Source organism: Equus quagga, chromosome 7 (genome assembly GCF_021613505.1).
Source record: "Equus quagga isolate Etosha38 chromosome 7, UCLA_HA_Equagga_1.0, whole genome shotgun sequence".
Taxonomy (NCBI): Eukaryota; Metazoa; Chordata; class Mammalia; order Perissodactyla; family Equidae; genus Equus; species Equus quagga.
The window spans coordinates 132,950,640-132,975,818 of record NC_060273.1 but is presented as its reverse complement, the minus strand read 5'-3'; the positions used below and the strand labels follow the sequence as shown (position 1 = coordinate 132,975,818).

General features: G+C 35.6%; 1 protein-coding gene across 1 annotated transcript in view; it reads left to right on the top strand.

Annotated features, from left to right (window-relative positions):
• FCHO2 (FCH and mu domain containing endocytic adaptor 2) overlaps positions 1-25,179 on the top strand; it is a 114,255-nt gene that overhangs the window by 49,336 nt on the left and 39,740 nt on the right. Inside the window, exons 11-18 of the mRNA XM_046667822.1 lie at positions 3,859-3,903; positions 5,825-5,897; positions 9,968-9,992; positions 19,177-19,234; positions 19,516-19,691; positions 21,401-21,412; positions 21,760-21,784; positions 23,293-23,335. Of these exons, the coding sequence (XP_046523778.1) occupies positions 3,859-3,903; positions 5,825-5,897; positions 9,968-9,992; positions 19,177-19,234; positions 19,516-19,691; positions 21,401-21,412; positions 21,760-21,784; positions 23,293-23,335 (457 nt within the window). The remainder of the gene's footprint in view (positions 1-3,858; positions 3,904-5,824; positions 5,898-9,967; positions 9,993-19,176; positions 19,235-19,515; positions 19,692-21,400; positions 21,413-21,759; positions 21,785-23,292; positions 23,336-25,179) is intronic.

Here is a 25,179-nt window from a genome sequence, read left to right as displayed (position 1 = left end):
TCCTCCTCCCCTGTGTCTGTGTCACACACACACCTCTCTCTCCCTCCCTCCTCCTCCCCTGTGTCTGTGTCACACACACACCTCTCTCTCCCTGCCTCCTCCTTCCCTGTGTCTGTGTCACACACACACCTCTCTCTCCCTCCTTCCTCCTTCCCTGTGTCTGTGTGGTGCTGTGGACCTCCCCATGTGCTGTCATTTTCCCCATTCTTTTTACTAGACTTTGGGGTCTGGGCATGTTTCTATGTTTTATTTTGGCTTCTAATTAGAACCAAGTGGTTTTAGTTGGGCGCATGCAGAAGTATGCTCAATTTGTGTAACCCAGACTTCTTGCTTGAGTTTTGAGGCCAGTCTTATCTTTTCTTTTTTTTGATGAGGAAGACTTGCCCTGAGCTAACATCCATTGCCAATCTTCCCTTTTTTTTTTTTGCTTGAGCAAGATTAGCCCTGAGCTAACATCTGTGACAGTCTTCCTCTGTTTTATATGTGGGTCACTGCCTCAGCATGGCTGACAAGTGGTGTAGGTCTGTGCTCAGGATCCAAACCCATGAACCTGGGCCACCGAAGCAGAGTGTCCCAAACTTAACCACTATGCCACGGGGTCATTGAGGCCAGTTTTGAACTAGACAAGAGTTGCAAATTTGCCATATTGGTGGCCTGAGATTTAGAATTGATTCCAAAATGATGGAAACCATTAATTAAATATTTTACGTTTTTTTAATGCTGTACCTCATCCCACAGAATACTTGTAGTGATTAAAGATTACTGTTAAATGAATTGTCTTTCTTTTTGTAACATTTGTTAAAACTTTTGATCCAAATTAAATTTGGATGAATTCTTTAGGTTGCTGATCTTGTTTTGGTGCAGTGATTTACTCCTACCTGATGGTTCAGGCATCGTGTATGAGGGTTGTTCTGCTTTGGGTCGTTGGCCTCCTGGAGATCTGCCTCTGCTCTCTTCTGCCTTTAATTGAAGTCATGATGGCGTTTTTGGAGAATGTGTCAAAGAGCATCAGGAGACAGAGCCACAGTGGGCTTATTTGCTTTCATACAAACTAAATTGCCCTTGTGGCCCAGCATAAAATCTCAGCGCTAAGAGCAGTTATTTATTTTGACAACAGAATTAATTGAGCCTGAAACAGTTGAAATTCCAGTTGTAGCAGACTATTCTTTCTGACTCTCACTCTGGCTTTGGTACTGTCAGAAAAAGTAACTTGTCTTATGATTAAACAGCAGAATGATGGGCAGTGGACTGCATTGGAGGGAGATGCTGAATAAACTTTCTACTGGGGCAGCAGCTCAGAAGTGACATGTACGGAGGGGGTGGGAATGTGCGGCAATGTCCAGCTGAGCGGCCAGCTGGCACTGAGCCAGGCACGCAAGCCTTCCCGTGTGAAGCAGGCGTGGAGCGTCTGCCGTTTGAGAAAATCTTCTTCATGCATGATTTAATGTTTTTAAAGGGTATAATTAGTTTTATTACACCAGAAACTGTTAATATTTCTATCTTTAATAGCAAAGCTTATGTGCAGATGGTACTCAGTTTAAAATCTTTAATATATAGTTAACAATTTGAAAGGACTTGGCATCTTATATTTCAAAAATGTCATTTTGAATATTTTTATTGGACATTTTCCTATTTCAAATGGATTTTAAGAGGATGTTTAGAAAAGATAGAAAAGCAGTCAAGATATGTCTGGTATAAGAAAATGATTTAGTGAGAAAAATGTAGAATTTTGTTTGAGGGACTGATTCTTACAGAGTTAGGGATGGCTTTACTGTTTTCATATGCTATTTACTATTTCATTTACTATTTTCATATATTTACATAATGAAGGCGTCCAAAGATCTTAAAAGCATATGTATCCTATTTGCTAAGATGATGTTATAAAAGTCTTTTTAGATACTATATTTTTAAATATTTATAAATAATTCTTTTTTTTGGGTATTGGTGGTTTTTTTCCTCTCTAGAATATGCCCACAGCCTGAGTATCCGAGATTCTGTAAATAGCTACTGGGCACAAAATATGTGCTTTGTAGCTGTAGGAGAATTTTTGATTAAGCACATTTCTGGTTGTCTTTTTTTTTGGTAGACCCTTTCTCATATTTATTTGACAGGCAGGTCTCGTCTTTCAAGCTTTATTAGTAAGTGACAAAGCTAATGATACATAATGAGCACTTGGTAATTCAGGTAGAGAGTTTTCATTCTTCGTAATTTTTTCACCACGTACAAAGTTGCTAGTTATCAAGATGCACACACTAAAATTCTTTGCCTTTGTTGCTCTTTCACTTCTTGTCTCTTTGTAAACTGTTAACGTGGGCCTCTGAAGGCTTCTGAGAGCAAGTTCATTCCACTTTCGTTGAATGAATTCTCAGCTTCTGGATTTGCACAGTGGACTTGAAGTTCTTAAACTTTTAATTCGCCCTTTTTCTGACGTCTTAAGGCTTTTTGGGTGAAAGTGGTGAATATATGTATAATTTTTAGTCATATGTTATATATCATAAGAATGCCCTAGTAAGGGAGATGTTGTTAAATAATTGTGAAATAATCAAATAATTGATTAAATAAATAATTGAAACTTTTATGACTGTTTTATTCTGCTTATCATTAAATGTTAAGAAATTAGAACTGAAGAAGTAAATCTTAGATTTGGGATCCAGAAGAAGGACATTTTAGCCAAAATTTTTTGATGTTCCTACTTTTAAAGAAATCTTTCTTGTTAATCACTGGTTTTCTTTCGTAATGGAAGATGACGAATTTGTATATAGTTATAGTTAATTTTAATGTCTCAGAAGAACTAGTAATAAAATCCTGTCTTATCTACTCTTTACTTCAAGCTCTATTTTTAAATTTCTTGATATGGTAAGTTGTACCAATTACCATTAATACATTAAAAATTATTTCACAAAAATGCTGGACTTGCATAAATTTATATATTATAAAACAGGGCTAAAATGACAATTTAATGAAAGATAATTCTTTGGTCTGATATTTAGCTTTGCATATATTTTAATAGAAGAGTGATTCATGCTTTTGCTGCTTTCTTCACTACCTGAAGAATTTCGTATTTCACTTAAATGAAATATACTGTATTTTATGGCATTTAAGGCTAATATCAGCAGACATGTCATTTCAGGGCTATTTCAATTGTTTTCTAACTGATTTCCATTTTGTCACCTCGCTCTGTGCAGTCTGTCACTGATACCAGTGCTAAATTAATTTTCCTGTAAAACCCGTTGCAGGGGTGGGTGCGTGACCTCATGGGAAAACTCTTCCCGTTGCCTGCACACTGCAGTTCAGGTTCCTTGACTTGCCATACAGTTAGAGAGGGCTGGGTTGTCATCCCAGTGTCATCCCTTAGCTAGTATGTCATTAATTCGTTTATTTGTTTAGCGCATATTCATTAAGGACCGATTATTTGCCAGTTCACAGCGGTGAATGAGACAGACAAGGTCCCAAGCTTACGTTCTAGTAGTGTTTACTATATTGGTTCCCTGTCCTTTCCGTGAGACAGCCGAGGATTCAGCAGCTGTCACTAACTTTGCTTATTTTCCATCAACTGTACTGCAGGCCCTTGAAAGCAGAAGCTACGTCTTAGGTCTCTGTGTCTCCAGTTTTGTGGTATCAGATATAAAGGGTTTTCGGTAAATTGTGATCATCATAATAGGCTAGTCTTAATTTTTTTCCACTGTTAGGATTGTTTGATTTTTTAAATTAGTGCTGCTATTTTAATTAACACTATCAGGTAACACTGGAACACAGTTCAAAACAATTACAAAGATGTGTTGTAATCAGATCTGATCTGATTGTTTTCTACCAGCTTTTTCTTCCAATAGCACTTGTTCATACGTATGTATTTTTTAGGCCTCATTGAATTTGAAGAATGTGACCCTGCTAGTGCAGTTGAAGGTAAGTTGACTAGTTGTGATGTGTGGCAACTAGGTAATGTCTTGTGTTTATTGAACAAGTAAAGAGGGGCTGCTCTCCATTGGTGCCAGGATGTCTGTAGAGTGATGTAAAAAATCTGAATGTGGTTTGAAGGCTTGCAGGTACTGATCTTTACCTAACGAATAAACAGTAGGTGTGTCCAAAGGAATATGAGTGTGTTAGAATGTATATTTTAAAAAATTAAATATAACATATGTTTTCGAATATATATCGAGATTTTTCTCCATTGACATTCAGTTTTAAACATTTTAGTGTCATAAATATGAAACTAATCACTACGCATTAATGTGTACGCCTGTTCTACAGTGGATAACATTTCAGGAGCTAATGAGGCTCTCCTTTAATGTTCATATTGCCGTCATTCAGAATGGGTGAGGGTTTTACTTGGAGAAAGGGTCCATCACCCTTCCTGTTTAAATTGACCTTTCCGCAGTATGAAATCCATAGTAGGAAAAATAACTGCTGTTTTTGTCATGTTTTGTATATCTCCCTCTGCGAGCTATGAGAAATAATTTGAAAGCAATCTTCTGTTTTTTCCAAGAGCTGTGTAAAAATTTGGAGAAATGGTTTGCTGTTGTGTGTAAGGTTATTATTGGAACAGTTAGGAGCTCTGGGGCCTAGACTTTCTATAGGTGCTAGCTGTTTGAGAACAATGGTTATTTGAGTTCTCTGTACTTCAGCTTGCTTTATTGTAAAATGTGAATAATAAATAATACCTACTTTGTGAGAATGAAAATATATTTGATTTAAAAAATATTATAACATGCTATACAAATGTATGGTTCAGGGAGCTAGTTTTGCATGAAAGCAAGTACATTCTAAGATACCTGGATTCGAATCCTGGCTGTAGTATTTACTGGTTCTGTAACACTGACTTAAAAAAACCAAAAACAAAACTACCCTTGAGTCTCCTCATCTGTAAGATGAGAAGTTAGCTTAGATATTCTTGAATTCTCGAAGCATAAGCAGCTAAGCTTTAAGTGCTGGGTTCTATCAACAATTAATAGCATGACTGACCTTTAAAAAATAATTTGGGGCCAGCCTGGTGGCATAGTGGTTAAGTTTGTGAGCTCCAATTCCGCAGCCTGGGGTTCACAGGTTTGGATCATGGGTGCGGACCCAGCACTGCTTGTCAAGCCACACTGTGGCAGCATCCCACATAAAATAGACACAGATTGGCACAGATACTAGCTCAGTGACAATCTTCGTCAAGAACAAAGAGGAAGATTGGCAATAGATGTTAGCTCAGGGCCAGTCTTCCTCAACAAAAATACCTAAATAAAAGTTAAACAATTTAAAAAATTAAAAATAATTTGTCATGTAAGAAGAGGAGGAAGAACTGGCATATTAGCAAAACAGATGATATTTGTTCCTCATTTATGGTGGAATTGATTTATAACATTGTTTATGTTAGACATATGGACAAAAGAATACCATAGTATAGTGTTAATGGATCTGTTGTGTTATCTTTTTATTTGGAACAGCACGTTTATATTTTGTGACCCTCTAGACAGGGAAGGTGATTTGACTGACATTTATAACAAAATCTAATACAGTGAATAATGTGCTTTCTTTACGTTTTAAGATGCCTGCACATGCTTCTTGCTTGAGCGGATTTAGGGAAGACAGGAGAAGAAGAGAGAGCGTTGTGGAGCCTTTTGGTGAATAATAGGCTGTGTTACGCTAACATAAGAAACGTCTGAACAGACTGTGACTGTGATTTACGTATTAGAATTTAGCAGTTCATACTTTTATTTCTTTCATCCAAATTTGCTATCCACAGTTATGAGCAAATTATGTGTCAGATATAAGATTCATTCATAAGTTCAGTACGTTTATCAGGAACAGTTATGTTTCTATAACAATATGCATTTATTTTAAGGTATAAAACCAAGGAAAAGAAAGACTTTTGGTTTGCCAGGAATAATTAAAAAGGAAAAGGATGCAGAGTCCGTGTAAGTATATTAAATATTGTTAAAATCTTTTTGGTTGTTGTAAGCAATTAAGAATAAGACTATTGTTTTGAATTCAAAAAGAAAAAATTCTTTTGGAAATAACTCAAAGTGTTTTTATGTCTAAGGTGTGAAAAACACAAACTTTTCTAAATATGTTTGTCAGCTCCTCTGGTTTTAGTTAAAAATATTAACTTTTCAGGGCGGGCCTGGTGGCGTAGTGGTTGGGTTCACACTCTCTGCTTCGGGAGCTTGGTGTTTGCAGGTTTGGATCCTGGGCACAGACCTATACACCGCTCATTGGCCAATGCTGTGGTGGCATCCCACATAAAATAGAGGAAGCTTACCACAGATGTTAGCTCAGGGCCAATCTTCCTCACCAAAAAAAAAAATAAATTAACTTTTCATATTATTTTAAAATTTTAAGATGGAAACTTTAGTGTCTTGAAATTGAAACTTTGAAGATACTGCTATTTTATAAAATGATGCATGTGTTTTTTAAAAAATTAAAAATGGAGAGAGAACTAAAAATTCTTCTATGTCTTAATGTGTAAGAAAAATCCATGGTGAACAATTTTGTGAAAATCCTTCTAGACAGTTAAGCATATAGGCACATAGCATACATGTAAATATAAACGGAAAATGTTAAATGGGGGAGAAAATAAGCTGTAACATGTTTTAAACATACCAGGTTGTCATTTTTAGGTGGTGGATGGAGTATAAGTCCAATTTACCTTTTTTTAAAAATAAGGAATTAGTATGCAAAGAATATATAATTAGCACATAAGAAATTCAAGTAGTATTTGCTAAGTGAAGTTTTCTACCTTGGCTACACTTCAGGACTACCTGGGAAATTATAGTGAATACATCTGTGCCAGGCCCCACCTCAGAGCAATTAGACCAGATTCTTGGGGCACAAGGCCCCAGCATAGTTTTTGTTTGTTTTAAGCAGCCTGTGTGATTCCTGATAGCTGCCTGGGGTTGTGAATCATTGAGCTGTGATTAACCAGCGACAAACTGGAATTAAAGGAATCTTTCTTTCTGTAACTACCCAACCCATTTAGACCGAAAAGACGCTAATCAAAAGTCTTGAGTGATTTGTCGACCCAGTAACATTGGCTGAAAATTCATTTAAAGTGGCTACTTCTCTAGCATAATCAGCAGAACTCTCGCGAGATTTAATGTTTTGGTGCGAGCTTATATTTTCTTTTTTCATTGCGGTAACATTGGTTTATAACATTATGTAACCGTCAGGTGTACATCATTATATATTTCGAATTCTGTGTAGATTACATCATGTTCTCCACCCAAAGACTGATTACAGTCCATCACCTCACATGTGCCTAATCACCCTTTTCGCCCTCCCCCTCCCCCTCCCCCTCTGGTAACCACCACTCCAATCTCAGTCTGTATGTGATTATTTTTTGTTGTTTTTATCTTCTACTTAGGAATGAGATCATAGGGTATTTGACTTTCTTTCTGTGACTTATTTAACTTAGCATAATACCCAAAGGTCCATCCATGTTGTCACAAATGGCCGGATTTCACCATTTCTTTTGGCTGAGTAGTGTTCCATTGTGTATATACACCACATCTTCTTTATCCATTCGTCCCTTGATGGGCACCTAGGTTGCTTCCAAGTCTTGACTACTGTGAATAATGTTGCAATGAACATAGGGGTGCATGTATCTTTACGCATTCGTGTTTTCATGTTCTTTGGATAAATACCCAGGAGTGGAATAGCTGGACCATATGGTAGATCTATTCCTAATTTTTTGAGGAACCTCTGTGTTGTTTTCCGTAGTGGCTGCACCAGTTCGCACTCTGATAGGTGCTTATATTTTCAACATGGGAAGAGAACAGTGTGCACTGTGGGTGCGCTTGCCTCCTAGCTCATTATATTCTTATCATCTGAGTTTCTCAGAGTTTCTACCATTCTGAATGTCCCTTTCTTCCCCCTTCAAGTTTTATTTGATTAACAAATTAAGACCAATTGCAAAGCGATTTATATCTATAATTACTGTCTCTTCTGCAAGTGTCTGTTTTGAGCATTTATGAAGAGGATGGAACCTAATCTCTCTTTATAACATTGGAAATACATATTGAAGTCTAAACAATTGATTTGTGAGTAAAATTTTTAACTGTAGCCAATTCATGTGTCAGGAAAGATATTGTAAAGAATAATGGCCTAAAATTAAAATATTTTTATAATGTATGGTTTTCACAGCTGTTTATTCAAGGAGTTTATAATATTTTTTGTATATTCCATGTTTTTAAAATAGTTTTCCACGATCAGTAATTTTCCAATGATCACTAGGCTGCTTGGATATTGGAATATTTTTTCCCAAAGAGAAGGCGGAAAACCGATGCTTAAACCTCTGCCCCACGATTGCCTTCTTCCAGCGCTTCCTGGCAGGAAGAATGCTAGGACTCACTTTGCTTGAACTGCCGAGGCTCTTGGCATGCTTCCTCTTCTGGCCTGAAGGCTTTGGGAATGCCAGCAGTCCTGGAAGAGCGGTCCCTCCCAGAGCCTGACCTTCCCCGCCCTTGTCTGCGGCCTCTGCAGCCCACTGTGAAGGCGCCCAGCTGGGTGCTGTGCACAGCCTGGAGAGGTCGGGCTGAAAGCCTTTACACAGCTGTTCGGAACTTGTGCACTTACTTTATATTTAAACTATCTTTTTAGAACAGAAGAAAGAACTGTTCTAACATGTCATTTGATTTGATTCTGTAGAGGGGTTGAGTTTGTTACTATAGTGCATTTTCTGGAACATTTCCTCAGAGTGTGCATAGATTTTTTTGATGTAATATTCCTCATCTACCAATAATGAGGAAGCTGTTTTTCAAAATTTGCGATTGAAAGTGACTCTTAAATGGCTGTAAAGACACACGGGGTTTGCACTTGCCCTTTCTGTCTGGTGCTTCCGTTTGGATTTCGAGTAGTCCTCTCCTCCTCTTTTCATTTTTTCAGTCTGTTGCATCTAATCTTTTAACAAAATTCTTCAATCTTAAGCTTCTTCTGATTTGTGCTCAGTCTTCAAGTAGGTAGAGATTACCTGTTTATCTTATATATTCTCAGTGCTTTTTATTATTGCTCATTTGGCTCTTCAGGTGTACCTCCTGCCTCTTTCCGGTTTATAGTTGGAGTGGCAGATTCTAATAGTATCTGCGTTAACTGTCTCAAGCCAAGGAATGTGTGTCTAATCCAAATGCCTTTACATATGCTCTATAATTTTTGTTTATTAATTTATTTTAGAATGTTTACATAGAATTTCTTCTAAGCTTATTCCTCATGACTTCAGTGTCTTTAATTTTATATATTTAGATCTATATTTGGTTAATTGAGAAGGTTGGTTGGTCTTCTTTATATTTTAGTTTTACATTTAGAATAGTAGTTTCTGCTAGTTTATATCCAAATGCATATTTGTGTATCAGTTAAAAGATAAAATACCAGTTCTCAGCTGCGTGTCACATTAAACTAGAAAACTATTGCAGCTGGAAGCCTAACTACCCATTTAACATTTGGAGAAAAGTGGTTTTGACTTCTGTATATATTAGCTTAGGGGAAGTACTTCAGATGAAACTGAAGTTTTAAAAAAATGTTATTTAAACATGTTATTTACCAATAATATAAATATATTTTTTTAAGCCAAGCTTTCCTCTTTAGGGGAATTATTTTTTTTTTACTTTCTCTACCTAAAGAATTAAAAGCCACTAGAAATCCTTGCAGGACTGACAGCTTCCTTGATATGATGTGTGTATATTCCATGATATGTGTATATTCATGGAAAAAAAGCACTTTTGAAAGTAGTTTTTAAAATACTTGTGAGCTGTTTATGTTTTATTTTGTTATGGATTATGGGTACAGGAATACCTTCTTTTGAATTTTAAAATCATTTGGTATATTTTAAGCTTCATAATTTGATATCTCTAAATATTTTTGTAGAGTTTAAAAGTTATGTTTAAATAAAGGTAAACACTTTCAATATAGTATAATTACGAGATAGTTCTAATAGTTCAAGTATTTGAATATTTCAAATAGTTGAATATTTCTAATACTTTGTTTATTTTCATAGGGAATGCCCTGATGCAGATTCACTTGTAAGTACATTTTACTTTGATATAAGTAATTTAAATAGGCTATTTTCATTAGGAAATGACCAGCATATTTGGGTTGAGTTGTTTACAAATCTTTCTGAGAGAAATACTAACTAGGTTATTGTAAGTTCACTATTAAAATTACTTTACAGATGAGTTTTTGGCTTTATATTGCCAGATACTTTCCTCTTAAATAGAGAGTGGTTCTAACTACCTTTGAAAAGTGGACACATTGCTTTTAAGATTGGAATGGTGCCATATCGTATTGCTTTTTCCTGGGAAATATGCCAGATCTCAGATCTTCATACTCTTAAAATGTGGTGCTCTTACTAACTTATTCTTAGATCTATTAAAATACTACTTTATTTGCCATGTGTTTGAGTTTTAAGAGATTACCATTTTACAAGAAATAGCAACAACCAATGGTTAGTACTTTTCTGTGTGTATTTTGTTTTAAAGAAAATTTGTTTATATTTCTTGTTTGAATCTATTTCTTTCTATATAATTAATGAAGACATAGAGTGGAGCTCCCTGTGGTTATAATGGGAAAGTAGATTTTCCAAATGGTGTGAGTAATGTGTAGACAGACGCCTTTTCAAATTGTCCATTGGACACTTGTCGTGTTGCTAAGTGTAGCAGCGTCGCGCTGTCTGCTTTGCTCATCGTTCTTGTCCGCACAGCTCTTGTTTCTTGCCCCAAAACACCTTGGTCTTTTACGGCATGAAGATGTACCGAAATAAAGAACCGGATATTTGGTGAAACATTGTGTTTTCTGTTACTTAAGTAAAATAAAACTAGTATTTTTGTTTCATATTTCAGCTTTAAAATAGAATATTATGATTTGTTAATAAATTTATAGTGAAAATAAAGTAGACTTCTGATGAACTCTAGGGTTCGAGTCGTCTGGAGCGATGGTGTGCCCCTTGCCGCTTGTCTGCCTGGGTGGCTGGGCTCCTACTGAATGAGAAGGTCACAGATGTGTGCCCTTGGCTTAGTACTCATTGTGCATTTTATTCCTAAATTAATTATTTGTAGTGCTTCTTTGATGGTAGTAACATGGAATAAAATCCTTAATACTTCATGTTTTATTACTTTATATATACTCTCAAGAAAAACATTTTCAATTCTCTCAGTTCGTTGATAACTGTTCTATAATGATCAGTATTAACCAATTTTTAGTCAGTACTTATCTGGAATTAGAAAAGGGCTTTTAAAGAGGACACAAAATTCTGATGCCATAAGAAATTATTGATAAATTTGTGTAGAAATGAAAAACTTATAAAATTAGAAAAAATATACTATAGAAGGATTTGAATCACTACAGGTAAATTGGCAGAGTGTATTAGCAAGACATGTAACAAGGGGCTAATTACTTTCCTTTGTAAAGTTTTATATAAATTAGTATAAAAGCTAAGCAAGCGCCCCAGTAGGAAAAGGAAAACAGATAATTTTGATTAAAAGAAATAAAAGTAGTGATTAACCGTAAGAAATATTGTTCCAAATAGTAGTCTAATTCTGATACAATTACTGTTACACCTATCATGTTGGCAAAAGTTTGGATATACTCATACTGTTGCTAGGAATGTAAATTGGTACCATCTGTCTTCTGGAGACTTGGCAGTGTCTCCTCGAATAAGAAATGTGTGTTCTTTTTGACCCTGCAGTCCTATCGCTAGGGGTTTCCTGTTATGGCTGTCTTTACAAACTTTGTGTATATATATATGTGCTTGATCAAGATCTATGCATATATAGAGGGAGGGGGTAGAGGCAGAGAGAACAAAAAACTGGAAACACTAAAGCATGCATGAAAATGAGGATTGGTTAAATACGTTATTAAACATTCACTTAACAAAGTAGTAATCAGATGTTATAGAATTAAGTTGCTCTGCGTCTGCTGATGTGGAAGGAGCTTGCTAAGTAAAAGCAAGTATCATTTCTTAAGTAATGGTGTTTTGAAAATGTGTGGGTATATGTGTTCCCTTTTTTAAAGAGAATGAGTTACAAGACACTTGACTGTGGTTTCTTGTGGTTTCAAAACAGAACCTGACTTGGACTTTGGGGGTCACAGAGGATTACACTGGTGGTCAGCAGGGATAGCGGGCTTTCATTTTTTTGTTGTTTTATTTATGGCCTGTTATTATTTATTTATGGCCTATTTATGGCCTTTCATTTATGGCTGGTCTTACTAATTACTTAAAATCAGTAGTCTACTTTGGTAGGGAAATTATTGTTCATTTTTTGTTCCTTTTTAAAGTCTATGTAATTTAAAAAAATTATTTTGAGGGGCGACATCCTTTGAAGATTGACCAAGGAAGTATGAATTGGTCTTTTCTTTTGGTTTTGACCGATTTCCCCTTTCTGAACAGAGAGATTGAGAAACATTCCAATGACTTGTGAGCTCTATCTTAATATATTTTTTTAAATCACTACCACTGCTATCCACCAAAACTGCCTTTAAGATTGGTGAGTGAAGTTACTTCTCTTTCTTCTTCACACTGCTTTTGTCTTAACACTTTGCTCCAGCATTGTGGGGCCCTAATATAGAAACCATGGATTGAATGGACAAAGGGGTAAACAGGTAACATGTAAGTTTTTATTAGTATCAGGTTTCTGTGAATAGTTGTAGCATTGAAAACTTACTACACTGTTAAATGAAAGTTTTTATTTTCAAATAGTTATCAATGTACAGAAAGTTGTAAAGACGGTATAGAGCAGTCCCGTCTGCCTTTTACCCCACCCGTTTCTCCTCTTGGTAACATCTTGCAAAACTACTGTTATACACTGACAGTTAAGATATTGACACTAAGACAGTCAAAACAGAACATGTCCATTACCACAAGGCTCTTTCCCGTTGATTGCCCTTTCATAGCCACTTGCCCTCCATCCTCACCCCTCCTTCACCTCTGGCAACCACTAATCTTGTCTCCATTTCTATAATTTTGACATTTCAAGAATGTTATTTAAGTGGAATCAGACTGTATGTAACCTTTTGAGATTGGCTTTTTTCACTCAGCACAATTCTCTGGAGATTCATCCAGGTTGTTGCGTGTATGAAGAGTTCATTTCTGTTTATTGCTGAGTGGAATTCCGTGGGGTAGATCCATCGGAGTTTGTTTAACCAGTCACCTGTTGTAGGACATCTAGTTGTTTCCAGTTTTGGGCTTTTAGAAATAAGTTGCCTTGCACAATCGTGCACAGATTTTTTGTGGACATAATGTCCATCTCTGAATCTGGCAGTTTTCTTTCTGAACTCTGTTTTTCTGAAGTCTCATAGTAAGACAGTCCACTCTTTTCTTTTAAATTAATGTTTGCATGGTATATTTTTTTCCATTCTTTTACTTTTAGTCTACCTATGTTGTTATATTTGAAGTGGATTTCTGGTAGGTAGCATATAGTTTGGTCATGTGTTGATTTTATTTTATTTACTTTTTATTAAGATTATGATAGTTTACAACCTTGTGAAATTTCAGTTGTACATTATTGTCAGTCGTGTTGTAGGTACACCACTTCACCCTTTGTGCCCACCCCCATCCCCCCTTTCCCCTGGTAACCACCAATCAGTTCTCTTTGTCTACATGTTTAACTTCCACCTATGAGTGGAGTCATACAGAGTTCGTCTTTCTCTGTCTGGCTTATTTCACTTAACATAATACCCTCAAGGTCCATCCATGTTGTTGTGAATGGGACTATTTTATCCTTTTTTATGGCTGAGTAGTATTCCATTGTATATATATACCGATATCTTCTTTATCCAATCATCAGTTGATGGGCACTTAGGTTGCTTCCACGTCTTGGCTATTGTGAATAATGCTGCAACAAACATAGGGGTGCATGGGACTTTTGGAATTGCTGATTTCAAGTTTCTTTGGATAGATACCCAGTAGTGGGATCGCTGGGTCATATGGTATTACTATTTTTAATTTTTTGAGAAATCTCCATACTGTTTTCCATAGTGGCTGCACCAGTTTGCATTCCCACCAACAGTGTATGAGGGTTCCTTTTTCTCCACAACCTTTCCAACATTTGTCACTTTTTGTTTTGGTTCCATTTGCCATTCTAACAGGTGTAAGGCGATATCTTAGTGTAGTTTTGATTTGCATTTCCCTGATGATTAGTGATGATGAGCATCTTTTCATGTGTCTATTGGCCATCTGTGTATCTTCTTTGGAGAAATGTCTGTTCATGTCCCCTGCCCATTTTTTGATCAGGTTGTTTGATTTTTTGTTGTTGAGATGTGTGAGTTCTTTATATATCATGGAAGTTAACCCTTCATCAGATATATAACTTGCAAATATTTTTTCCCAGTTAATGGGTTGTTTTATTGTTTCAATCCTGTTTTCCCTTGCCTTGAAGAAGCTCTTTAATCTGATGAAGTCCCATTTGTTTATTCTTTCTGTTGTTTCCCTTGTCTGAGAAGACATAGTGTCTGAAAAGATCCTTTTGATACTAATGTCAAAGAGTGTACTGCCTATATTTTCTTCTAGAAGGCTTATGGTTTCAGTTCTAATCTTTAGGTCTTTGATCCATTTTGAGTTTATTTTGGTGAATGGTGAAAAAGAATGGTCAATTTTCATTCTTTTACATGTGGCTGTCCAGTTTTCCCAGCACTATTTGTTAAAGAGACTTTCTTTTCTCCATTATATGCCCTCAGCTCCTTTGTCGAAGATTAGCTGTGCATAGATGTGTGGTTTTATTTCTGGGCTTTCAATTCTGTTCCATTGATCTATGCACCTGTTTTTGTACCAGTACCATGCTGTTTTGATTACTGTAGCTTTGTGGTATGTTTTGAAGTGATGCCTCCAGCTTTGTTCTTTTTTCTCAGGATTGCTTTGGTCATTCGGGGTCAACAAAAGTTGCCCCATATGAATTTTAGGATTCTTTGTTCTATTTCTGTAAAGAATGTCATTGGGATTCTGATTGGGATAGCATTGAATCTGTAGATTGCTAAAGGTGGTATGGACATGTTAACTATGTTTATTCTTCCAATCCATGTGCATGGAATGTCTTTCCATCTCTTTATGTCATCATCAGTTTCTTTCAGGAAAGTCTTGTAGTTTTTGTTGTATAGGTCTTTCACTTCCTTGGTTAAATTTATTTTATTCTTTTTGTTGTGATTGTGAATGGGATTGTGTTCTTGAGTTCTTTTTCTGTTAGTTCGTTGTTAGAGTATAGAAATGCTACTGAATTATGTATGTTGATTTTATACCCTACAACTTTGCTGTAGTTGTTGATTATTTCTAATAGTTTTCCAGTGGATTCTTTGGGGTTTTCTATATATATAAGATCATGTCATCTGCAAACAGCAAGAGTTTCGCTTCCTCATTGCCTATTTGGATTCCTTTTATTTTCTTTTTCCTGCCGAATTGCTCTGGCCAAACCCTCCAGCACTATGTTGAATAAGAGTGGTGAGAGTGGACACCCTTGTCTTGCTCCTGTTCTCAAAAGGATGGCTTTCAGTTTTTGCCCACTGAGTATGATGTTGGTTGTGGGTTTGTCATATATGACCTTTATCATGTTGAGGTGCTTTTCTTCTATACCCATTTTATTCAGAGTTTTTATCATAAATGGATACTGTATCTTGTCAAATGCTTTCTCTGCATCTATTGAGATGATCATGTGGTTTTTGTTTCTCATTTTGCTAATGTAGTGTATCACGTTGATTGACTTGCGGATGTTGAACCATCCCTGTGTCCCTGGTATAAATCCCACTTGGTCATGGTGTATAATCTTTTTGATGTATTGCTGTATTCGGTTTGCCAAAATTTTGTTGAGGGTTTTTGCCTCTATGTTCATCAGTGATATTGGCCTGTAGTTTTCCTTCTTTGTGTTGTCCTTGTCAGGTTTGGGGATCAGGGTGATGTTGGCTTCATTATCATATAATGTGTTAGGGAGTGCTCCATCTTCCTCAATTTTCTGGAATAGTTTGAGAAGGATAGGTATTAAACCTTCTTTGAATGTTTGGTAGAATTCTCCAGAGAAGCTGTCTGGTCCTGGACTTTTATTTTTGGGGAGATTTTTGATTACTGTTTCAATGTCTTTAGTTGTGATTTGTCTATTCAGATGCTCTATTTCTTCCTGCTTCAGTTTTGGGAGGTTGAAAGAGTCTAAGAATTTATCCATTTCTTCTAGGTTGTCCAATTTGGTGGCATATAGTTTTTCATAGTATTCTCTTATGATCTTTTGTATTTCTGTGGTATCCGTTGTGATTTCTCCTCTCTCATTTCTAATTTTATTTATTTGATTCTTCTCTCTTTTTTTCTTAGTGAGCCTGGCTAAGGGTTTGTCAATTTTGTTTATTTTTTCAAAGAACCAACTCTTTGTTTCACTGATCCTTTCTGCTGTCTTTTTTGTTTCAATTTCATTTATTTCTGCTCTAATTTTTATTATTTCCCTCCTTCTACTGACTTTGGGCTTTGTTTGTGGTTCTTTTTCTAATTCTGTTAGGTGTCGTTTGAGATTGCTTATGTGAGATTTTTCTTGTTTATTGAGGTGAGCCTGTATTGTAATGAATTTCCCTCTTAGGACCACTTTTCCTGTGTCCCAAATGAGTTGATATGGCGTGTTTTCATTTTCATTTGTCTCCAGATGATATTTGATTTCTTCTTTAATTTCTTCAGTGATCCATTGTTTGTTCAGTAGCATGTTGTTTAGTCTCCACATTTTTGCCCCTTTCCTGGCTTTATTCTTATAGTTGATTTATAGTTTCATAGCATTATGGTCAGAAAAGATGCTTGATATTATTTCCACCCTCTTGTTGAGGCTTGCTTTGTTTCCCAAGATATGGTCTGTCCTTGAGAATGCTCCATGTGCACTTGAGGAGAATGTGTGACCTGCTGTTTGTGGATGGAGTGATCTATATATATCTATAAGTCCATCTGGTCCAGTTTTTCATTTAATTCTGTAATTTCCTTGTTGACTTTCTGTCGGTCATGTGTTTTTTAATCCTTTCTGCCAGTCTCTGTCTTTTGTTATATTTGTATCATTTTATTTAATGTAATTTTTGACGTGTCAGGGATTGAGTCTGCCATTTTATTTTTTGTTTTCTGTTCATTCTGTTTTTTGTTTTCATTTTCCTGCCTTTAGATTATTTGAACCTTTTTTAGAATTCCATTTTGGTTTATTTATAGAGTTCTTGAGCGTATCACTTTATAGCTTTTCAAATGGTGGCTCTAGTTCACTCTCTAGTGCTTTCAGATAGTTGTTTATGTATTTTGAGCAGCGTTTATAGTTGTAATCTGCAGGAGGTTGATCCAAAAACAGCTTACTCAGTCCTATCTGAAACAGCTCCGTATTTTAAATTATTGCATCATACTGTATAGCATGTTGTAAACAAATTTAAAAGTAGTGTCAGTTGGCAAATCCCAGCTAGAACTTCTAGAAGATCAACCATCTTCTATGTTTGTTTCTGGTATATTCTGGAAATAGAAATAAAGTATTCTAAAAAACTTCTCATTCTGATTTCTAATGAATCCACATTTGACAAAGTTTCTTTGCAAATTAGCAGGCAGGATGTAGAACTCAAAGAAAGTGCTCTACTGCTAGGGTCATAACGACATCACTTGTCAGCTTTTTATCTGTGGAATCTGCCCTTTACCCTGTGTTAGATTTTTTACCTCTAGACTCTAATCCAGTCTGTCAATTCACTGCTGACGACATTAGACTGTTCATTCAGCCTGGAAGCTGTGGCCGTGTAAATTCTGCTCTTAGTTCTTCACCTAGTGCTGTGCCTGTCAGATGAGCAATCCTTCATGTTCCTCTTGCTGAGCTTTAGCAAGTGATTGCAGAAGGAACGACACACTTTGCTAGTAGAAGGGTATTGGCTGTCCAATTACAACTGATTTCTTGGTAGTGTTTTTTTCTTTTTAAAACTTTCTATTTGGAAATAACTTCCAACATACAAAAAAATACAAGAATACAATTAGTGCAAAGAACACTTGTGTACCATTAACTCTTACTACATTTTCTTTAACAGTTACATTCTCCCTACATCTGTGCATGTGTTTGTGTGTGTGTGTAATATTTTTTCCTGATCCATTTGAGCATACATTCTATGTATTATGGCCCTTTATCTCTGAATACTTAAGTATGTGTTTCCTAAAAGTAGGAATGTTCCCTTACGTAACCACAAAGACACACAGAGAAGTGTCCTCCCTCCTGTGTCCCTTCTATTCCATTGTCCTCCCTTGTAGGCAGCCAACTTGGTTGTGTTCCGATTTATCCCTCCAGTGTTTTTTTATATAAAGATAAGCAGATATCTATATGTTTTGAAATTTTCCCTTTTTCGCTTAAAAGATATACTGTATGTGTTATTTTATACTTGGCTTTTTTCAGTTAGCAGTATCTCCTGGAAGTTACTTGATTATCATCAGTTCACAGAAGCCTTTCTCATCTGTTTTTTTAATAGCTGCATAGTACTCCATTTTGTGTATGTGCCATAATTTATTCAACTATGCTTTAACATTTAGGTACTTTCCACTAATTTTGAGTTATAAATAATCTTTGATGAATAATCTTCTTTCATATGTATTTTTAAATTGTTGGGGGTGTATTTTCGGGGCAAATTCCTAGAAATGGAATTTCTGGGTGGAAGAGATATTGCTAAACTGTCTGTAGGGATTATATCATTTTGTATCATACCAGCAAAGTGCATAAGAGTACATTTTCTCACAGCTTTGCCAACAAAGTGTATTTTCAAGCTTTTGAATTTTTGCCAGTCTCATGGGTAAGAGATGGTATTTTAGTAGAGTTTTAATTTTCTTGGTAGCCTTTTATTTCTCTTTTTCTATATTTTTGATATATACTTCCATTTACTTAAGCTGTCAGTCCTCTGATTTCACCACCTCTCTTCCCCAGACACACACAGTCTTGTGCTTTTATTTCTTCACTTTGAAGACTTGTGAAAATTTGGTTATGCGTGGAATTGCTGGCATTCCTACCCGAACACCTGTTCTCTCCCTCTGTTTCATTTTGCAAGGCTTTTCTCCTTCAGACATCTGAAGCGTGGACTGTGATTTGAAACTAACTAAAACGATGTGATTTTCCCACAGTGTTAGTAATTTTGTTAACCTGTTGATATTTGATAAATGATATAGCCCCTCGGTAATAGTTAAGGCTATTTTGTTAATCTTTAATATATTTGTAGTTGGAGCCATCGTTACAGTAAAGTTCTTTTTTCTTTTTCCCATAGAACATTCCTGATGTAGATGAAGAAGGCTATAGTATAAAACCAGAAGCAAATCAGAATGATATCCTTTTATCATGTGGATATTCTTATGGATTGTGTTGGCATACAGTAGACAGTTAGAACAACATAATTTATTATTTAATAAAGACTGTTCAAATTGTTAATTATAATAAAATGTGACTCCATGTTCTTCATTTGACATGTTTGTATTAATAAAAGTTAGTAGTTATATTTCTCTAAAGTCCCTCTTATCTCTTAAAGGTTTTTGTTCCTTTTTATAAATGTGCAAAAACTGGTTATGCATTAGGGTAATTTAAAAACAATTCTTTAACTGATACTCACATACCAAAGAGAACCATTTCTACTCATCTAGTGATTCTGATTCTGAAGATGAAGAGCCAAAGAAGTACCGGATAGAGATCAAGCCTGTGCACCCAAACAACTCGCATCACGCCGTGGCTTCCTTGGATGAGTTGAAAGTGTCCATAGGAAACATCACACTCTCCCCAGCAGTATCTGTAAGTAAGAAGATGAGCATGTTTGTGCTTCTTAGAAGACTTTTTTTTTTTAACCTTGTCTGCCTGCATCTGTTTAATTTTAGGAATAATAATAAATGAAACATCACTTAGCAGTAGTTAAGCAGGTTGGATGAGGCAATATTTAGTTTATAATTTTTTTCAGCTTTATTAAAGTATATAGTTTTATAATGTTTATGTAGGCAAGTGAACATGTGAGTTTGGCTTAGTTTTGCTTCCTTTTGAAAGTATCTTACAAGGAATCGAAAATGTAGAGTATCCACTATTTCTGCCATTTGTTTTATTTTATGTCTCAGGCAGAATTTTGTGAACTGGCATTGTTAATCTTTTCCTCATCTAATGTTAAAGTTTTTCGTCCATGTTTTTTGACCCTTATGTAAAAGGAAATTCCGTAAAATGATGAGTTTAAAGATTAAGTTATATCTTCGCATTTTTTTGTCTGTCACTACATGTTTGTTTTTCCATACTTTTCATACAAGGAACGGCACAGGTAAGAGTTCTTAGTGATAGTGGTTAATTCCTCAGTTCTAAGATACCATACTTAATAACTTTTGAGGGAGGAAAAATATATCACCCTAATAGATCTTTTCATTGATGTCATATTCTAAACCCAGAAAAGTTAAACTATGGGAAGAAGCATGTCTTAGAATAACAATGTAGTATATCTGTATATGCTCATCATAATTGATATTAGACCTCTTCTTCTTGATAATGGAGAATAAAAGTTCTCACCATTCTGTACTGTTATTTAATTACATACTTTAAGTATCTATGTATATTTGTTTGGAAAAAAGTGTTTTTCTCTCAGTCATGTGCTTTTGCAATTTAATTTTGGAACTGTCTTTTCCACCAAAAAGATAGATTTTTGAAGTTAGATTTTATTCTTCCATTATATTTAACATTAAGATTAATGCCGAGATTAAATTATGGGTATATATATGAAATAGGAATTTGTGAAACCATTAAAAATGTTTGTTGTGTAAGAGCAAAGCCAACCTAAAAATATGTATGTAAATAAATAAAAGCCTAGGGGAGTATATACTGAATGTTAAGCATCTATTTCTGGGTAGTGAAATCCTCGATGGTTTTAAATTTTCTCCTTTGTGCTCTTCTCTCTTTTCTTTTTTCTTTTTTCTTTTTTCTTTTTTTTGATGAGAAAGGTTGGTCCTGAGCTAACATTTGTTGCCAGTCTTCCTCTTTTTTGCTTGAGGAAGATTGTCCCTGAGCTAACATCTGTGCCAATCTTCCTCTATATTATGTGGGACACCTCCATAGTGTGGCTTGATGAGTGGTGCTAGGTCTGCGTCCGTGATCTGAACTGGCAAACCCTGGGTTGCCAAAGCGGAGTGTGCAAACTTAACCACTACGCCACTGGGCCAGCCCTTCTCTTTTCTATTTTTTAAAAAACAGTGAACATGTATTAATTTCATACTCAGAAAATAAATAATACTTTGCAAAAATTTAGTAGTTAATATTGAGTTTGGAAGGAGGATATTGTGAGTATATTTCATTGCCCAGTTTGCTTATCTAGCTTAAGTGTGTTTTCCCTCAACAATGTATGTGTTTTAAGATGTATAGATTTTAGGTATGATTCAGAAGGGAATAGACAAATTATTAGAGCAGGAAAATACGATATTTTTAAATTCTAAAATGAACACTGTGTCTTTCTTTTTCCTTCCATGTACTGCTAGAGACACAGCCCAGTAAGTGCAATATTTTATATTTTTACCTATTGACTTTATAAAATCATTGTAATATTTGAACATTCATTTTCAAAATATTTATGTTAAATTTTTAAAATAACAAGTTACAGTATTTTGCTGTAGATATTATTGAATGTTAAAGGTACATGCCTTATATTTTCACTATAAAACAAAAACTACTGAAAGTTTTTTCTATATATCTTTCTATGTAAATATAGTTTACAATTGAGCCGATATACTAAAAGCAACTTAAAATTAGGTTCGCAGTATTAACATTTTACCAAATATTTCATTAACAAATTAAATTATTTGTTTAATGGCACTGAGTTTTTGCATTTCTGTTTTAGGTGCAGATGAATCGGAATTCGTCTAGTAAGTTTGACATTTAAATTGGTTATTTTATGTCTATTAAAATTTATCAGGCAATTTGCTAAGCTTGTAGCCTTACATATGCAGTTACAGAAATAACTGTTTTTTTCTCATCATGAGCCTTGACAACAGACTAGAAAAGATACTTACTTTAAACAGGAGACAACTTATCTATATTATTTCTTTTAGTGTTGAGATATACCTTAAACTTAAATACATGGCTACAACATTTTTCAGAAGTCAACAAAGCCAAAGCGTAGCTTCTGATTAAGAAAGTTCAACTGGCATAACTGCCTCATGAGCTGGAAGGCATTTATAAGATGAGTAAGCTTTAGCTTTACCTATGTGTAAGTCATATCATGATTGCAGTTTCTATTATATGGCTTTTAGTATAGTAACTTTACTAAAAACATTTTTGGAACGCTAACATCTTTTGTAGACTCGTGCAAATAACAAGGGTTGTGGGAAAAAGAGTTGAGGCAGTCAACTCAAAAGCTGTGCAGTTTTACAAACATGACCCTTGATAAAAACTGTAACATGAATCCTAATACAATTCTAACACAATTAAAAAGACTTATTAAATTTATAATAAATACCAAACTAAAAGTAGGACTTTATTTTTTGAGTCCCTTGATGATAAGGGATGTGTAGAAAATGAGGATAAAAGGGAGAAATTGAGTTATGGAGGTGAGGGCAAAATATGGAAAGATGGAGTGCAGTAAGCACTTTGAGGCAAAACAAATGGCCAAACTGAGCCCAATGGTAGAATGTGGCATGAATGGGCATCACGTACAGTGTGGTATTCCTCACGCTCTGCTGCAGTTACCCATGTTGATGTCTTTTGTGTTCGTCAGCTATTGCTTGGTGATGCAAAACCTTAAGGTCCAGGGAGAATTGCTCATGAAGCAACATGACTTTTGCATCGCCGATGCTATGCTCCTGTGTTAGTTGCTTATGAAATGATTCACATTGCAGTGCGAAAGGTAGCAATACAGCTGCCTTCTCAAGAAGGAGGCTGCTGCTTTAGGTTGTTGTCAAAATTCTACCTGTTCAGAATAGGACATTCTTCAAGAGTCCATGACTATTTCTGGTCAATATAACAGTCACTAATAATATTCTTAGAACTTGAAAAATGCTTTCATGATTCATCAGTTAAAATTCTTGAGTAATACTTTCAGAAGTATTTAAACATTTTTTCTAATTTTTACAGTTGCAGCCCATATTTTCTCTTCTGAACAGCAGTTTTATTTTAATGAATATTATAGTTTGGTTGACTTATGTCATTTCTTACCAAAGATTTACCAGAAATTCAGCTATTTTAATATTCTTAAGCATGATAGAAAGCTTGTTAAAGGCTTATTTTTTTCTTCATAATTGTTTAAATTATATTTATGTTATTCCAGGAGTTTTAAATTGTTCATAGTAATGAGCTGTGTGTGTCATGTTTCTCCTTACATTAAAAAGTTTCTCAGATTATGAATTTTTTAATAATGTTTCAATTTTTTAATCAGGTGAAGAGTTAACAAAATCAAAGCCGTCTGCTGCATCCAATGAGTAAGTTTCACATTAACATTTTTTTACAATAGATTTTATTTTTTTAGAGCCTTTTTAGGTTCGTAGCAAAATTGAGTGGAAGTGTTTGCATTTATTCTCTGCCTCTACATAATTCCCAGCCTCCCCCACCATCACAGCCTCCCACGTGTTGCAATTGATGAACCTCTGTTGACACATCAGTGTCACTCAGAGTCCGTGGTTTACATCAGGGCTCACTCTCGGTGTGATACTTAGATACTAGAAGTTTTGACAAATGGATGATGACAGGTGTTCACTAATACCATAGTTTCACTGCCCTAAAAATCCTCTGTCCTCCATCTGGTCATCCTTTTCTCCCCACTGCATTCAAATTTTAAGTATCCTTTTGGCCTTTTCTCTAGAGAGTTTTATCATCTCTGCAGTTTCAATTTCAATAGAGTGTTGTTAATCATCCTATTTTCTAAGCTGTGAAACACCATGTGGAATTTTTGGTTGTTTTAAATTATTTCTCATTTGACAATAATTCTTTTTATAATAAATTTTTAAAAATCCATTTAACTGTTTAGCCTTTGTTGCCTCACTGCTTCTAAATAAATGATAGCATCCCAAGTACGTATGTGTCTGTATTTCAGCCAGTTATTTTCATGGAAATTTGCTCACTTTTTCCTTCAGTTTTTGCTGGGACCTTGTAAAATAAACCGTATACTTCATGAGCTTCCTAATGAGGAAGTCTCTCAATTAAGTTGTGTCAACCTTAAAAATAAAACAGCCAGTTATTCTACCAGAAAAACGAGTTTATTTAGGAATAGCCAAGGAATTGCAGTTCAGGGTGTGCATGCTATGGTGGACCACAGACAAATCCAACAAACAAGGGAGACAACCATTAGTTTATAGAGAAAAAGGAGGCAACTGGGAGGGTTTGTTTTGAATGAAAGTACGTTGGAGAAAAGCAAGAGTTCAGGGTGGTGATGGTTTCTCACTGGCTGAGTTGCTGGGGTCAGCAGTTTCTGTTTGCGATACAATGCACATTTCTTCCTGTAACTGACAATTTTTTCCTATTGACCACTTTTCTTGAGATCTGTAATTGACTATCTTCCCTTCAACTGACCTCCAGTAGTACTGCATGGGAGCACCCCCTTCTGGCCTCCTAACTCCATTTTAAATGAGGTTTCCCTTTACTAATTTTTCATATTTTCTCCTTTTGATCAAGATCTTTCTCCTAAAGCATCACTGGTCAAGAGTTAGGTTCTCTGTGCGTAGTGCTTTTGTCCCTTGGTGCCAGGAAGGACCTTTCCTGGTTGTCATGTACCATGTTGAAGGGAAAAATGCATAGTGGTTGGAAACCGTTTAGGCCACATTTGAGTAACAAGGAAGGCAAAGAAGGAGAGCTCTCAGGTGCCTCTTATTCAGAATCTGTAGTCGTCCGAGGTTGTAAGCATCAGAAATCATTTCAGATTGTTGTGTTAACATCCCCTTATTAGGTATGTTATGGTTGTAAAAGTTCAATCGGCAATAGGTACGGAGTTTAACAACGAGTACACAAAGCAGGAATGAAGAACAATACAACAAGCCCAATCTGTATGATAGTTCCACATGAGGAACCCAGACCTCAGGGTGGCCACCTGAATAAATCAGAAGACAGTGGGTTATTGGGGGGAATTGGTGTCGACCAACGTGCTTGCTCTCTAATTCCGGGTAGTTGGATCTCTCCTTGCCCAGAGGTGTTTACCCTGTGCAGTATGAGGTGGTCGTTACCGTAGGGATCTAGAACTGCCCTGGCCAACGAGTGAAGTGACCATTGTTGGGTCACAACTGCTTTGGCTATGGAATCGACCATCTCTTTTAGTGTTAGGGAGAGATACTAA